The sequence below is a fragment of the Urocampus carinirostris genome, chromosome 18 (assembly GCF_059441175.1).
Source record: "Urocampus carinirostris isolate Australia breed hairy pipefish chromosome 18, RoL_Ucar_1.0, whole genome shotgun sequence".
Classification (NCBI taxonomy): domain Eukaryota; kingdom Metazoa; phylum Chordata; class Actinopteri; order Syngnathiformes; family Syngnathidae; genus Urocampus; species Urocampus carinirostris.
The window spans coordinates 24,155,446-24,172,637 of record NC_142366.1 but is presented as its reverse complement, the minus strand read 5'-3'; the positions used below and the strand labels follow the sequence as shown (position 1 = coordinate 24,172,637).

Below are 17,192 nucleotides of genomic sequence, written 5' to 3'. Positions count from 1 at the left end.
CTAAGCTGCGCGCGTGCGCAATCGCACACTGCCCAGAGCTTTTCTGCACACAAGAAAATCGAGCCAGCTCACAAAAATGAGGGCTCCAAATTGCTAATTAAGAAGCGACTTAAGTCAAAGAGACAGTGCATGAAGGTAAAAATACACGGGTTCCCCTGACGCTGTATTCTAAATGCGGTATTTTGAAGTCAAGGTCCAAGTAGAACGAAGTTGAGTGAAGTTTTTCGAGAACCGGCTTCTTCGGCGCGGCTCACTAAAAGGAACCGGCTCTTTCGGATCCTAATTGGCTCTTCAGGTTGTTTTTGCTTCTTTCATCCCAACATGACCAAATATTAAGTAAAATGATGCTCAAATTGACTTAAAGGAAGAAGGGAATAGAACAAAAAAGAAATAGTAGTAGTGAAAAGCTAAAAAAAAGGCACAAAAGGAAGAGAAAAAAGAAGGAAAAATTAAGAAAAAAGCCAGAAAAAATAGAAAAGAATGAAAAAAAGGAAAAAAAACGTAAATAGAGAACAAAAAGAAAAAAGTAACAGCTAGGAAAAAAATAAACACAATGAGATTTTTTTAAAGGAATTTTTAAAAAAGTAGAAAAAAAACGGGGAAAAAGAAGAAAAAGTTTGTGTTACATTCAAATAATCTCCAATGATACCAAGTCAATCGTGTTACCAACATTGTATTTCCACTAAAAAAAATGTAATTAAATACAGTTGTGTATCGTGCAACCGACTCAATAAGCCCCCCAAAATGTTAGTGTTATGCACCAAAGATACCAGACAAAAAAAGAGATGGAAATCTTGCGAAATAATTGTCAAAACAAATGACCTTTGTAGGCCGTACAATCTTTGCAATCGTACATGAGTCGATTCATTCAAAAGTCAAAAATAATTTTGCATTGCCGGAAACTCGGCAAAATGTAACTTGATGTCAAGTTTTGGACATGTTTGATAACGATTGAATGATAATGAGTTGCCGTCGCTCACTGTTGTTTCAAGCGTTGCTCAGCGACTTTGTGTGAACGCTCAGACCCGGAAGGAAAATGACAGGGAACATGAACATTGGCTACAGGTACTCAAAAATCTTTGGAAATATTTGGTAAAAGAAATGAGAGGACCAACTTTTTCCAGGAGAATTCCTAAAAAAACGATGCTAGCGTGTGACAAGAAGAGGCTTTTATGACTCCGATTCTCGGAATTGTGTTTTTCCAGTCGTACGTTCCGTACCGGGACAGTAAAATGACCCGGATCCTGCAAGACTCCCTGGGAGGGAACTGCCGGACCACCATGGTTATTTGCTGTTCCCCTTCTTCCTACAACGACGCAGAGACACGATCCACGCTGCTTTTCGGACAAAGGTATATCTAAATCTAACGTTCCTCGAAATTCTTGAAATTGTGTTTTCCACGGCGCTTGAATTTTGTGTAAAGTGCTTGAAAATGCTTGAAATGATTCGCATTGCCTCGCAGTCTGACGCGATAGAACACGCTTGTAAATGAAAGAAAACGTAAACAGTGCATACAAATGACGCCAAGGGTGGCGCCAGTCCCCGTTATCGAGTTGTCGTGTGAAGCGTTACCGCCCCCTACTGCCACATCCAAGAGGACAGCTTTACCAAAGTCATCGTGGGAATTTCGGTTCCTCGGCTTCTCGGATGGTTTTTTTTTTTTTTTAATGATATTTTATCAATTATGATAAAAATAAATGATTTCGTTTTTTGGTACGTTTTGCAAGGGATCCCAGAATTCACATGACATATCAATTAAAAATATTCACAGACGTAAGATCCAAATCAATTTTAGCTTTTAACACACTGAACAGATTTCAGGTTGAACAAAAACACATCCCTGTCATGATGATTGATTAGTATCACCTGTGCCCGCTCGTTTGGCGCCAGTTACTGCCGGCTACCTGATTGGTTCCCTGTCCTACTTAAGCTCAGTCGCCTGTTGTCAGTCCGTCAGCGAACCTCTGTTTTCACAAGGCAAGCATTTTTGACTCTGACTCCCGTCCGTCCTGTTTTGTCACCCGTTTTCCACTCATCCGTTCCTGATTTCCCCGTTTGTCTCCTGCTACAACCGTTTTTTTTTGACCCCGACCACGTTTTGATCTCCCGTCCCGGCTAAAGACCAGTTTTTCCATCTAACTATGCTCCATAAGATCCACTTTCGCATTCGGAACACGCTCCGATCCCGTAAGCGGTTTGCTTCCCGCTGCCTTTGCTCTATATTTCAATAAACTTGGAAGTACACATCATGGCGGCGCCCCTGTTCGGCTGCGGCTGCATCGGCTCGCAACAGTTTTTTTACACGTCGGCCATAAGACCCAGTCTTCGACTCAGTTTTGACGGCGCACAAAGTCGGCTCGAACTGTAGATTAAGATACCATCGCAGTTTTTTTTGCTGGACATGCGATCATCCAGACATCAAGCGCTCGGTGCTACGACCACTCGGGAGTGTTTATTAGCCACGGACTGCTATGTCAACAAGACCCGGCGGCCTACAAAGCAGCGAAGCAGAGTGGCAAGACAGCGGCGTGACCGCCGGACGAGGAAGCGAGGAAGCGGGCCGGGCTAACAGCTAGGCTAAAGGCTAACCCCTCTAACATCTATTTTGCTCTCCAACGTTCGCTCTCTGGACAATAAACTGGACCATTTAACAACCGGAAGTGGCATCGAACCGCGAGATGAAAAACTGCTGCGCTGAAATTCTGACGAAGACACGGTTAATCTTATCTATCCCGGCCGACGTTCAAAGTAACTGTGCGGGTCAGATGTATCGACATTTCGTTCTGTATACACGTGTACACGCATGACAATAAAGTAAATCTGAAATCTGAAAGTAACGTTACGCGTATGGGTTCTTCTTCTGCTCTGGTCGTGACAATCCCTGACAATTAAAAAAAAACAATAAAATATCCATTAGTATACGTAACTCTTCAATGCTATGAATACATGCTAAAATAAAACCAAAATTTCAACCAATTTGGAAACAGATCCTCTTAATAATCCGCCAAAAATATCCATTCAAATTTTGAAAGCAAGAAGCAAAAGAGCTGCAGTCTGCTTCAGAGTAATCGATATCAATAAAATGAGTCCAAATCGGGCTTATTTTTCGGGCGTTTTTTTCCCCTCTTTGTAAACAAATATGACCCAGCTCATTTTTCTCTCGCGCTTCTCTCAGTGTCGTCTTGCGGGCCAGATGAAAACCCTTGGCGGGCCTGATCTGGGCCACGGGCCGCCCGTTTGACACCTGTGACATCGAATGCATATCGAATCCCCTCTGTATTATTACTGGCGAGCCGGAACACATCGGCACGCAAAAACGACCGACCGAAACTATGTCAACGTGCTCCTATAAACCTCCGATAAAAACACAAAAACAGAACTTGTATTGTTTCTCCACAAAATCCAAATGAATCCCCAGGAAGCATACAAAGCCAGACCGCCATTTTGTGTTGTCTACACTTTAAACTCAAGACTTAATCAAGACATCCAGCGAATGTTTAGCAGTCTTTATGATTGTGTTTGTGTCACAAACCAGGACAGGAAACGGTGAGCAGAACCCAATCGCGTAACGTTACACACAGTTTATTGGGGAGAAAAGGAATGAGCGCACACTCGATCCGGGAAGTAGATTGATCAGAACGAGGAAGTGGTCAAAATCAAACAGATCGGGGCGAGAACAAAACAGGAGCAAAACACTGGCAAAAACGGGGATTCTCAGGGCTAGACGTGTCAAAACAGAGTTACGCAGACGCTCTGACAAAATGTGACTCACAGGACAGCGTTTAAGGAGTCAGGGAGCAATCTGTCATTGGTTTCAGCTGGTGTCCATGGGTGGGGCCGATTGGGCGCCCTGGCAACCATGACAGAACCTGGCGCCACACGGCGGGGACCAATTGGGTGCCGTGTTAACCGTGACAGTTTGTGTAAAAACACGAAGCTGTTTTTACAGCAGGGTATTAAGACCAGAACGGAGACAGGACCCACTTGCGTTACATTTCTCTCTGTTTCATTGGGGAGAAAGGAAAGGTTTGCAGCCACGGTCCGGTGATCGCTGGGTGCAGGAAGCAGGTCGCTCTGAGCGCGGAAGTGGGACTTCTGTGGCGAGCGATGGCGGTGTTGGGAACGGAAAAAAACGGGTCAGTCACCAGGACAGGAGAGCAAAAAACATGGTCGGGGTTGGAAGCGAGTCGGAAGCCAGGAGAGGAGAGTAGACGTGGTCAAGATCAAAAAACAGGTCAAAGCCGGGGAACAGACGGGGGCAAAAACATGAGTGAGTCAGGGTCGAAAAAGCTTGCCTAGAATAAACTGAGGTTCGCAGACGGACTAACAAAAGGGGACAGATAGGAGTGGGTTAGTGGTAAGCTCCTGTTCGAATCAGGTTGGGGTTTTCCACAAGAAGACCACTGATATTAAATGTTCTACTCTTAAAAAAACAAGATCTAAAAAAAAGCCATCAAAAATGAACGTGAAAATCATCCACTGTTCTCGGAGCACCACGTCAGAGAACCCCGGGTCTGATCTCACACGCGGTCCCTTTAAAAGCAGAAAAAAAACAGAATGTTGGACGGATTTTGCTGATCTTTGTGTCAAACCAGGGCCAAGACCATCAAAAACACGGTCACTCTGAACGTGGAGCTGACGGCGGAGCAATGGAAGAGCAAATACGAGAAGGAGAAAGAGAGGAACAAGGTCCTGAGGAGCAGCGTCAACCTACTGGAAACCGAAATCAGCCGCTGGAGGAAAGGTCAGAAGACCATTCCGACATTTATTCCTTTATCGTTTGCTGTATTCACCTCATTTTTGATCAAATTCAAGGTTCGTACGGGTGCTTGAAATCCTTGAAAATGATTACATTTTAAGGTTGTGGTTTCAAGGTCTGGAAAATACTTGAATTTAGGTGCTTGAAAATGCTTCTCGGCAGTCTGACTCGACAGACCACCCAACAATTGAAGGAACATTCAAAACGTGTAAAAATGGCGCTGACACGCCTGCTCTGGTGGCTTGTCATCATGGCCTTGTCGTGTAAAGCGACACCACCCCCTACTGGTCGCACCCAAGAGGGCAGCTCCATTTAGAAAACCGGCTCTTTTGGTTCGGCTCACTGAGAAGAACCGGCTCCCAAATACCAATTAAAATATTCACAGATCTATATAAAAAAATTGAAACCCAAAGCAATTTTGGATTTTTACACTCTGAACACAATTCCAGTCAAACGATAACACAAAATCTCTGAAAATAAAAAAACAATGAAATATAAATTAAAATATTAACTCACAAATAAATAATAAAACGCAACAATAACAATAATAATAAATTTAGACACAGATCTTTACAAAAATGCGCCACAAAAAATATATAAATTTAGTAAGTAAAACAAAAAGCAAAAGATCAGCAGTCTCTGTGTCACGACCAGAACGGAATCAGGACCCAAATGCGTAGCGGTAACCACAAGTTTATTGATAGAAAGAGGAAGGGGCAGCGCCTGCGATCCGGTTCTCGCTGGACGTAGTAAGCAAGCCGCTCACACAATCGGATCGTGATCCGAATACAGAAGTGGATCTTCCGGAGCGGGAGATGGCAGTGTCAAGGACGGAAAAAACAGGTCGATAGCCGGGACTGACTGGAGAGCAAAAACGTTGTCGGGATCAAAAAAAGGTTGTAAGCCTGGACGGGAGAGCAAACGTGGTAGGGGTCAAAAACGGGTCAAAGCCGGAGACAAACGGGGAGATCAGGAACGGGTGGAAAAACGGGTGCCAAAAGCGAGACCGACCGGAGTCAGAGTCAAAATGCTGGCCTTGTAGAAACAGAGGTGTTGGGATTTCAAATGTAGCGTTTACCAAATGGTTCTAATGAGTTATCTGACTCCATTAACCAAACACGACCTACATTCATCCAACAATTATGCGCGCTCATTTCTTGAGAGAAAATGACCACATGGGGGCGGATGGTTTATTATTCCTAAGAGCAGATCTAAGTGTAAACAGGAGACGGCCCCCATCCAAGTTGCCCGGGATCATTTATACATTTCAACAAACAAAGCGAAGACATCCTACTATTCCCCTATTGGCTATGTGTCATCTGCATCTAACTTTAGATTTCTCTTATTGGCTATCTTCTCCCCGCATGATGGAGTGTCAGCTCCTCCCATGGGCGTGCCGAGGTAGTTGTTTTGTGCCCAACAATCTCTGGAAGTCCTGCGTCAGAAATGTCCTGGACAAAACATCATTTCACACAGCCTGCCCTGACCTTTTATTGTACATTGAACTAAAGCACAGTCAGGAATATCTTTATTGCATTAAACCGAATACATGTAACACGTAGTCAATCGTAAAAAATCCTTTCATAGCGCACATCAGACTTTGAGTTCTTTCTAGGTCAAAACCAAAAGTGGCTTATACACGCCATTTACCGAAACGCTATGTCGCCCGGAACAGGAGAGACGGTGCCGGCGGAGGAACAGTTCGACAAAGAAAAAGCCAAAGAGGAAGCCAAAATCGCTGATTTGCTTCACAACGATAAGACGGAAGCCCCGCAGACGGCAAACAACCTTCCCGGCGTCAAACTCGCACCCTCCGAGGCGGGACATTACCCGGCCGAGATGGCCAAACTCTACAAACAGATGGATGACAAGGTCGTTGAATTCTCTTATTCCGTGTCCTCGTGTAAATCAGGAACTATATGAGTTGAACTATGTTCGAAGATCCCTTAACTCGAAGTCGAACGATTATCGGGCAGGCCGATATTTGGCAACATGGCCACTTTTTTAAATAGATTGAAAACTTATTTAGGCTCAGACGCAGCAGAGCCTATCCTTCCCTCTCTCCTGCTCTTCTCTCTCCTCTGACTTTAATGTGCGGGGTACATTCTGATTGGATAAGCAATCAGGGGCGGAGCCACCGAAGCGGGAACTATAAGGTCAGCGCGGCAGCTCGGGTAACTCGTTCCGACATGCTCGTGTCTGTAATAGAAAAGCGTGTGTAAAAAGAGTTCACTTGGAGACTGATATATTAGCTCTTACCATAACAACAGTAAGTCAATTAAGCACGTGTGATTGTGATTAAGAGCAGAAAAAGCACGCTAAAGTGGAAAGCTGAGTGATGAGCTCTTACCATAACATGAGTTATTCAATCGGGCTCTAAAACAGACACTTTTCAATTTGCGAACTCCGTTAAAATTTCCATTTGTCATGGTTGCCATGGTGCCCAATTGGCCCTGTCCGTCTGTCGCCAGCTTTGGCTCGTTGAGAGATTGGCTTTCTGTCTATAATAAGATCAGCGCTCTCTTGCTTTGGTTGTCAGTCCAACGATAATCTGCCCCACAAGACATGGGTTCTGACTTGGTCCTGTTTTCTTGTAGATATTTCCCATCCGGTATTGTTCCCATTTATTTTTGTCCCGTTTAATTTTGGGTTCTAGTTTTGTTTCCGTCTGTTTTTGTCCCGTTGTTATTTTCCCCAGCTTTTGTTCCCGTCTAGTTTCTCCCGTTTATTTTCGATATCCTGATTCGTTATCGATCCTGTCCGTCCCGTCCTGTCCGGTATCGACCCCATCTGTCTGATATCAACTCGAGCGATTGCAATCGATCTCGTCGGTCTCTGGCTTCCTGTCTTTCCACGCCAGACCGGCTGCCTAACGTACGTGAGTCCCCATTTCCCGTAAAATACAAGGCTTGTGTGAGAGCGTCACTCGAGTGGGTCCTGTTTCTGTGCTGGTTCTGACACCATTGCTTTTCCACTTTTTGTTTTGAGTTAATCGAAGTCACGCTGGGGTAATTGACATTTTTATTTATTGTTAATAGTTTTAGGGAGCTATTTAAGTTTTGATGTACCTTTTATGTGAGTTGCTGCAAAGGCCTAATTTAATACATTTGTTTATGGTTTTATCATCCAGAATGAGATTTTACTTCAAAATATTAGTTTTTTTTTTGATCAAACGGATTTTATCGCATTGTTAATTCGAGATAGCATAAATGGATGTATGTAGTCTTGGAATGATCATTTTAGGCCAGCAGATGTCACTATTACAGGTTTTTGATAGATAGATAGATAGATAGATACTTTATTCATCCCCGTAGGGAAATTCACACTTCCAGCCGTCTACCCTGTTGTTTATTAACAGATGAACATGATGCCCTAGGGGTGTTTGTAGCGAAGTGGATGACGTCACGCCAGTCCAAAAATTCGACATCCCTGCGGCAGATGGAAAACTTTTCTTTGTGAAAATCCAGGGATACACCACCTCGTGTTAGCAAGTCCGCCTCCTCTCCGATTCCCCCCGGCTTTCGTGTCTCTGTTTAGCGGCGTTGAAGCCGAATTGCTCCGGGTGGCTACACGTTAGCGTCCGGAATGCTAAACGTGAGCCACGTTTCCGCAAAACACAGCAACTGCTCTCCCCGTTCGCTTCGATGTTTTCCACCAGCACTCGATGATCTTATTTGGTCGTGAGTTTGCATTTACCATGATTACGGATGGTACCGAAGACTTATAACGCCGCTAGCCGCTTCGCTAGCTCCGTCTTTTCCTCCACGATAGGCCCCTTCATCACGCCGGCACGAGAATTCTTCAGGGCAAGGAGTTGAAATTCCTTGAATACACGCATTTCTTGTGCGTTAAAACCCATGTCCATAGGATAGAAGTAATCCATAGTGTAGTTCTCAAAACGGGAAGAAACCATTATATTGTAGAGCTGGTGGTGTGCAAATATTATACTGTTGTTGAAATTCTTGTTATTTTTTGTTCTGCGCCCGAATCAAATCAGTCATGATCTTCTTCTTTCCAGGACGAGGAGATTAATCAACAATCTCAAATGGTGGAGACGCTCAAGGAGCAGTTGGTGGACCAAGAGGAGGTGAGGACACACTCTTCTGTCATTCCCCTTCACAACATTTGCCACCATTGAGTTAGGGGCCTTGGAAGCTAGGGTCCGGCTGAGCTAGGGACCGATGGGCTTTTCCACAAAAACACCGCTGATAAAAACATTCCGCTCTTCTTAAAGGGACAGTGTTCGATATTGGTCCACAAGATGTCCTGTGTCGTGCAAGGAAAAATAAAGACTACGGATACTGAAAGGGAGCAAAAAGCAGCCTTTTACTTCCCAGCCTTTCACCAAGAAAGCCAAGATGAAGGGAAAGGAATAAAAAAATAGGGAACAAGAAATAAGAGTCAAGAAAACGAGAGAAAATAAAGCAAAAAAAGGGGAAAATTGAGAAAAAGAAAGAAAAAAGGAAAGACAGAATAGAAAAGAATAAAAAAGGGATTACATACTTCGATGACCACTATTACTTTGGTAAGGTCATGATGTCACCAGAGCAGGCGTGCAGTGTCATTTCTACGCGTTTGAAATGTTTCTTCAATTGTTGTGTAGTCTGTCAAGTCAGACTGCCGAGAAGCATTTTCAAGCACCTAAATTCAAGTATTTTCCAGACCTTGAAACCACAACATTAAAATGTAAGCATTTTCAAGGATTTCAAGCACCCGTACAAACCCCGAATTTGATCTCTCATCTACCATTTTTCCTTTTTGATTTTTTTTTTTTCTAAAGTAATAATGCGTTTTGATCCCCGTAATTGTCTTCTTTTGTTGTGCTACGAGCACTCGGAATACGGCGACATCTAGTGGGCAGATAATACACGTGGTCCTTTTAACGACGATCCGCAATGGAGACGTCGTAGAACTCGATTTTTAGCTAACGCTACGTATGGATTTCTCAAGCTACTAGCCTCTTCGCGGCGGGACCACGACAGCCTGCAGACGGAGCTGAAACGTCTCCTGACGGAGAACGAAGCTTCCAAAGAGGAGGTGAAGGAGGTCCTGCAGGCCCTGGAAGAACTGGCCGTCAACTACGATCTCAAAAGCCAAGAGGTGGAGAACAAAACGCAGGAGTTCGAAGCCCTCACTGAGGAACTCAACGCAAAGTCGGTAAGTCTTGGTCACCCCCTACGGGTCGGGGGACGAGGAGGAGGTCCCGTCAAGGTTCGTATCTGCTCGCCAGACCTCGTTGGCGTCCATCGACTGCGAGCTCCTGAAGCTGAAGGAGATAACCAACCACCAAAAGAAACGAGTGGCCGAAATGATGACGTCGTTACTGAAGGATCTCACGGAAATCGGCCTGGCGGTCGGAAGCAATGACATCAAGGTAAATCGTTGGATCCCCTTCCGGCTCGGTTCTCCGAGAAGGTCCGGTTCTTGTGGTTCCTTCGTGAAACGCAAAAAAATCTCAATGAAAAGAAGTCAAACGAAAAGCAAAAGATCAGCAGTCTCTTAGATTGAAAGATTGGAAGCACAATTCATATAATCCAAATGAGTCCAAATTTGGCTCATTTTTCTGCTTTTTATACATACAGTACTTTCTTTTGCCATCTTCCAAATTAAATTCCATTATTAGCCAACACCTCTAGAGCCCTTTCTGTGTTTATAAACAAGTGTGACTTTTTCTAGCTGCGCATGCATTTTTGAGGCAGAATGGCAGAATTCACGTCAGTTTATAGCAGCCCATTGACAAAAAGATCCTAGAATCTAGGGGTGTCAAACTCATTTGAACTCAGGGGCCACACGATAGAGCAAACATTCTGTCGGGGGCCGGACTAGTAGATTCAAGAGAAAGAAAAAGGGAGAAAAAGGAGAGAGAGAGCGAGAGAGAGAGAGAGAGAAAGAGAGAGAGAGAATGAGAGAGAGAAATAGAGAGAGAAAGAGAATGAGAGAGAGAGAGAGAGAGAAAAAGAGAGAGAGAGATAAAGTGAGAGAGTGAGAGAGATAAAGTGAGAGGGATAACGTGAGAGTGATAGATAGAGGGAGAGGGAGAGAGAGAGAAAAGTGAGAGGGAGTGGGAGACAGTGATAGATAAAGGGAGAGGGAGAGAGAGATACAAGTACAGTGTCTTTGTTGGAGGCACCAAGTGGACATATTTCAAGCTGCAGCTTGTTTTCTCTTGCGCTTCTCTGAGTGTTGTCTCACGGGCCGGATTCGATCCCTTAGCGAGCCGGATCCGGCCTGCGGGCTGCCTGTTTGACATTGGTGTCCTAGATCCTAAATAGGAACGGCACAAAAAAAAAGCACAAAGTACGTGCTAGCATCAAGGTAGCCACTTTATTTTAGCCATCCAAGTAAAAGGAAACAAAAAATATTCTTTTGGATTTCTTTGGAGTGTACGGGAAACATTTGGAAAAATTGCCCTTGAAAGTGCTTGAAAAGGGCTTGACTTTGCCCATTCGAAGCTGTACGAGTTCTTGTAAGATTATCATCAGGACCAAAAACTTTTAATATGAAAGTGGTTTTGTTAGATTTTCAGGTGTGTATTACCAAATACAATTGGGACGGCACAAAAAAGCACAAAGTACGTGCTAGCAGCAAGGTAGCCACTTTAATATAGTCATCAAAAACAAAGAATGAAAGGATTTTTTGATCAGCGCTGGATTTCTCCTTAGGTTCCTCCTGCTCAGATGTTTGAGTTTTCCCTCACCCTCATGTCGGTTTTAGATCAGGGGATGCTGTCATAATAGTCTGGAGTCTGTGCAGCCCTTTGAGACCAAACAAATAAACATGACTCGACTTTTCTCGAAGGTACCGGAAAAGTTCAAAAGTTGTCCTTGAAGGTGCTTAGAAAATGTTTGTATTGGGCCATGAACAAGGTGTATAAAATAGAACCCCGGTGTGACTGGAATCTGCCGCTTTCCCACGAGCAGCACGAAAGCAGCGGCGTCATCGACGAGGAGTTCACGGTGGTCCGGCTCTACATCAGCAAAATGAAATCGGAGGTGAAGACCATCGTCAAACGGAACAAACATTTGGAAAGCTCGCAAGCGGAAAGCAGCCAAAAGATGGAGAGCGCCGAGAGAGATTTAACCGCCTGCCAGCTTCGCACCTCGCAAGTAAGCCTGCCGCGTCTCTTCCGTCCAAAGCCTCTCGCCCGGGGGTGTTACCAAGGGGGGGCAAAGGCGGGCAGTGCTCACCCACCGACATGCTCTGCCCATCCCCCAAAAAAGTGGATGTAGCGCTGACGGCGGTCTGGGCAACGCATAAGCTGTCTCATTGTGTATGTGGACTCTGCTGCCCCCTACAGCACACGGTGTTTGTGTCAGTCCCCACGGAGGAGGAGGCGGCCCCTCACGGCTTATCCCCTTTGTTGTCGTGACGGGAAACATTTTCGTTTTAGAGGAGAGGCTCTTTCGGATTGTTTATGTTGCTTTCCGTCCATATTATACATTTAGCATGTAACGTTATGCATAAAACGAGCCATTAACATGGAGGGTTGAGGGGAATAATGCAAAAAAGAAAAGAAAATATCAAAATGAAAACAAAGCGGCCTATGCATCCATTTGCTGCATTGTTGCATGGGCCGGAGGGTTGAATGCTTGGGAAAAAGTCAGGGCTTATAGTCCCAATTTTAGCGTCAAAAAAGTCAATTTTGTTGCCAACATCCAGGAAAACAATTGTGATTAAATGCAGTTCTGTGTCAGGACCAGGACCGGAAGCGGAACCCACTTGCGTAACATGACTCACAGTTTATTGGGGAGAAGAGAAAGGAGCGCACGCTCGATCTGGAGATTGTCGGTCGTGGGGAGTAGATTGCTCGGAACGCGGAAGCGGTCCAAATCAAATGGATCGGGACGAGAACAAAACAGGAGCAAAAACACGGGCAAAAATGGAGAATCTCAGAGCTAGACGTGTCAAAACAGAGTTTTGCAGACGCTCTGACAAAAGACAACTCACAGGACAGTGTTTAAGAGGTGGCAGGAGCAATCTTTCAACGCGTTTCAGCTGGTGTCCATGGGCGGGGCCAATTGGGCGCCATGGCAACTGTGACAGTTCTGTATCGTGCGACCGACTCAATAAATCCACGAAATGTTGGTGAAAAAAGATTAGTTTCATGTAAAAGTTGTTGTGGAAGCGGGCAGCGCGGCGGCACAGTGGTTAGTGCGTGTGCGGCACAGTTCTGAGGTCATGAGATCAAACCTTCCTGTGTGGGGTTTGCATGTTCTCCCCGTGCTTGTGTGGGTTTCCTCCAGGCACTCCGGTTTCCTCCCACATTCCCTAGGTGTGAATAAGTTAGTGAGTTGTCTGTCCCTGTGTGCCCTGCAACTGGCTGGCAAGCAGGTGAGGGTGTCCCCTGCCCACTGCCCGAAGATAGCTGGGATAGGCTCCAGCACCCCTGTGACCCTACTGAGGATAAGCGGTGCAGCTAATGGATGGATGGATAGTTGTGGAAGCAAGTGACGTATGCGGGCTATACAACCTTTGCGATGGTTCACATCCGGCGACCCCGCGCATCCCCCCCTCAAATATGCTCCCAAAAAGTACAGTTTTTTGTCTTCACGCTTGTTCTTTTCCCGTGTTTGTGCTCGGTTTGCGGGCAGTACGAAGCCAAAATCAAATCCCTGGCCGACAGTCTTCAGAACGTGGAGCAGAAGAAAAGACAGTTGGAGGAAAACGTGGACGCGCTCAACGAAGAAATCGTCAGGATAAGAGCACAAGGTCGGTTTTTATGGTGGGGTGGGGGCGTCATTTTGGCCGAGGGGCCGGGTCCTCGTGTCTCTTAGAAATGTAACTAAATGGAATCAGCCTGGAAAATAATATTCCATCTTTTAATGCTGTAATTGATCAAATAGTGGGGGTGTGAAACTCTGGAAAATAAGAAAAAATATTGGAATATTATCCGCCAGCGGATCAAGATTTGTTTCTTTCTTGTGAAGTGTATATGTGTAGCGACCCTCTTTCATGCACGACACAAGGTTTCACAATCTCTGGGTTTATTGCCTGCATTCAGTAAACAAAACAATACAAAAGTCAGGGGCATCTGTTCACGACTGCAATTATCTAAAATATTAAAGATACAAAAAACGGGTCATCGCTCAACAGGCCGCACCTCGTGGCGTGTTTGCCTCAAAACACGTTGCATCATCGTTTCAAGCTGTATTGCTTTACTTCATATTTAGTGCTTTTTTTAATATACATCATTCAGCACAACTTATATATCTTTATATACAAGAATAATTTGCGAAAGCAGCTCATATGTCTAGCAAAATATGCATTTTTGATCCAACTGATATTGGGCACATCTTACCTTCAGCGCTTACAAATTCACTAAACCTACGGCAAGCGCTGAAGCCCATAAAGTGCCAAACGAAAAAGACAGTCGCAGACGCCCATGACTTAACAACTGAATGAGGTACAAGAATATTAACAGTAATACAACAGAAACACAGATTTTGTGAGAATTCAAAAAAAACATTCAAAACAATCACATTTCAACTCTGTTACATATGCAGTGTCTGAAATAACGTCTTTTTTTTTTTTTTGGACAGGATGGAATGGTAGCTTGTTACAATCGTTTGCTTTATTCCGATTTTAAAATTTTCGTTCAGTTTTGAAAATTTTCGTTCATTTTGGGAAATTTCGGTTCGTTTGAAAATTTGCATACGCGGCAGCCAATCAGAACCCTGCATCGAATAACTTCCTGCTTCCGGACTTTCCCCGGCCTTATAAGGTCGTGCTTTTGCACATCATTTTCCAAAGTAGACGCGAAGAGAACACAAGAAAAATGGAGAAGCGGTTAGGAATCAAGCCAAAACCTCAGCCAGCCCTAGAAGAAAGATTCAAAAGAAGCTAACAAAATGGATGACGCTACAAAATGTAAACGTACATTAAAATAATTGTGGAAAGAGGAGTTCACGTGGCTTGTAGCGGACGACGCGACCCAAACATTGCACGAATGAAGATGAGTAAATACAGGTACATACTGATAGCATATGGATAACATTCAATGAATGTTATAAGTAGATTTATAATAAACTTAAAGTGTTGCTCTGTTATATATTCTGATGATCAATCCTTAATTCTTAGCAACAATTGTTTTTTTTTTTGCAATGAGTCGTCTTATTGTGTTTCAAGTTGGGAAAAATGGGGCAGGCCACTTTTCAGAGTTAATTATTAATGTTGTCTTGAAACCGGAGAGTTATTGTTATTAAAAACTGTATTTCTCTCAAATTTAACCGATATATCGAAAAATAAGAAAAAATGACCTAAGCGAAAAAAATATTCATTTTTTTTGTTTTCTTTTGCAACACGTACAAGTTTTAAAAACGACCATTTTCTTCTCTCCAGAGAGAGTTAATGTGATGGAAAATGAGATCCAGTCGGCCAATGAAGTGAAGGTACTCTCTTTAAAGTTAAGCGAGAAGCGTGAAGAGGACCGTGTATGCATGATACCCTCGCTCTTATTTTGTAGGAAGCCGTCGAGAAGCAAATTTTGTCCCACCGGGAAGCTCATCAGCGGCAGATCAGCAGCCTGAGGGACGAACTGGACAGCAAGGACAAGTTGATCACCGAGCTTCAGGAGTGAGGACCATCTCCAATTGCATTTATTTGATACGTGATGAAATGACTATAATGCCCTGCTCTCCTGTTTTCCAAAAGCAATATTGCTAGCTTGCAGCTGCTACCAAATTCAGCAGCACTTGAGCTCGCAACGGCTGGGAGGGACACACGTTTGAAAATGGCTGAATTTTGGGATCCATTTGAATGTTTTTTCATTCGTTTTTAAATGTCTTCAAGATCCTGGGCAACCTTATCCCTCTCAGTTGCTGTTATTTTATTATAGCGGGGGTTCAGGTGCTTGAAATCCTTGAAATTTCTTGAAATTGCCATGTTTCTTGGCGGTCTGACTCGATAGACCACAAAATAAATGAAAAAACCTTTGAAACGTGTAAAAATGACGCCGACACGCCTGCTCTGGTGGCTTGTCATTATCGCATCGTCACGTGAAGTGCCACCGCCCCCTATCGGTCGCACCCAAGAGGACAGCTCTATATAGAAAACAGGCACTTTTGATTCGGCTCACTGATAAAAATATATGAAGAAACGTTTAAACGGTGTAAAAATGACACCGACACGCCTGCTCTGGTGGCTTGTCATTATCGCATCGTCACGTGAAGCGCCACCGCCCCCTACCGGTCGTACCCAAGAGGACAGCTCTATTTAGAAAACTGTCCCTTTGGCTCGAAACACTCCATCACTTCCCAAACAACTCCTTAGATGTTCAGTTTTTCTTAATGATCTATTATTAATAATGATAAAACATTATGCACCAAATTATTGAGTCATTTCCTATGTTTTACATGGAAATATCACAAATCTACAAAACAATGTAAAAGGCTGAACAATTTTAGCTTTTTCCGACAGATTTATGTCGAACAACACCCCAAATTCTCTGAAAATGCGAGACGATAAAACACAAATGACAAATATGAACTCTTCAGCGCTATAAATAAATGAGAAAATGTAAAATAAGTTAACCAATTTTGAAACATATCCTCTGAAAAACACACTTAAAAAAAAAATCTAAGTTAAAATAAGCAAAACAGAATGCCAAAAATCAGCAGCTGATTGAAAGTTTGAACGCGCTCTGCTTCGAAGCGATCTGTCAGAGTGAGACCAGAACAGGAAACAGGACCCACTCGCGTAACGTTACTCCCAGTTTTATTGGGGAAAAAGATAGTGCACACTCGATCTGGAGATAGTCGGTCGCGGGGAGTAGGTTGCTCAGCCGAGCGATGACGGTGTCGGGAACGGAAAAAGTTGAAATCAAACGGATCGTGGCGGGAGGAAAACGAGCAAACGCACAGGACAGGCAAAAAAGGGCTCGCTGGGTAAAAACGGAGATTCGCAGACGGACTGACAAAAGGCGACTCACATGATAGCGTTTAAATACTGACAGCCAATCTGTCAACGAGCTTCAGCTGGCGCCCATGGGCGGGGCCAATTGGGCGCCATGGCAACCATGACATAATCAACATCATCAAAATGAGTCCAAATTTGGCTCATTTTTGGCTTATTATACATACAGTACTTTCTTTTATTTTACGTATTTGAATATTAGCCAACACCTATTGAGCCCTTTCCCTCTTTGTAAACAAGTGTGACGTAGCCAGGCTGCGCGTGCATTGTTAAAGAAGAATGGCAGAATTCATGTCAGTTTATAGCAGCCCATTCACACCAATAGATCATACATCATAGATAGGAACAGCTCGAAATAGCACAAAGTATGTGCTAGCAGCAAGATAGTGACTTTATTTTGGTCATCAAATTCAACGACTGCTGGATTTTTTTTATTTTAAAATTTGAATTTGCTTGCATTTGGCCATGGGAAGGTGAAGGAACCATGCCATAATTAAATGTTATTCATTGGCCGAGAAGTTGT

The 17,192-nt window shown here is 43.9% G+C and overlaps 1 protein-coding gene across 1 annotated transcript in view; it reads left to right on the top strand.

Moving 5' to 3' along the window:
* The window catches only part of LOC148348698 (kinesin-1 heavy chain-like), a 38,037-nt gene that overhangs the window by 14,845 nt on the left and 6,000 nt on the right, over positions 1-17,192 (top strand). Inside the window, exons 10-19 of the mRNA XM_088322869.1 lie at positions 1,206-1,351; positions 4,596-4,744; positions 6,435-6,631; positions 8,778-8,846; positions 9,710-9,916; positions 9,990-10,133; positions 11,680-11,865; positions 13,351-13,468; positions 15,098-15,147; positions 15,222-15,331. Coding sequence (XP_088178995.1) covers positions 1,206-1,351; positions 4,596-4,744; positions 6,435-6,631; positions 8,778-8,846; positions 9,710-9,916; positions 9,990-10,133; positions 11,680-11,865; positions 13,351-13,468; positions 15,098-15,147; positions 15,222-15,331 — 1,376 coding nt within the window. The remainder of the gene's footprint in view (positions 1-1,205; positions 1,352-4,595; positions 4,745-6,434; positions 6,632-8,777; positions 8,847-9,709; positions 9,917-9,989; positions 10,134-11,679; positions 11,866-13,350; positions 13,469-15,097; positions 15,148-15,221; positions 15,332-17,192) is intronic.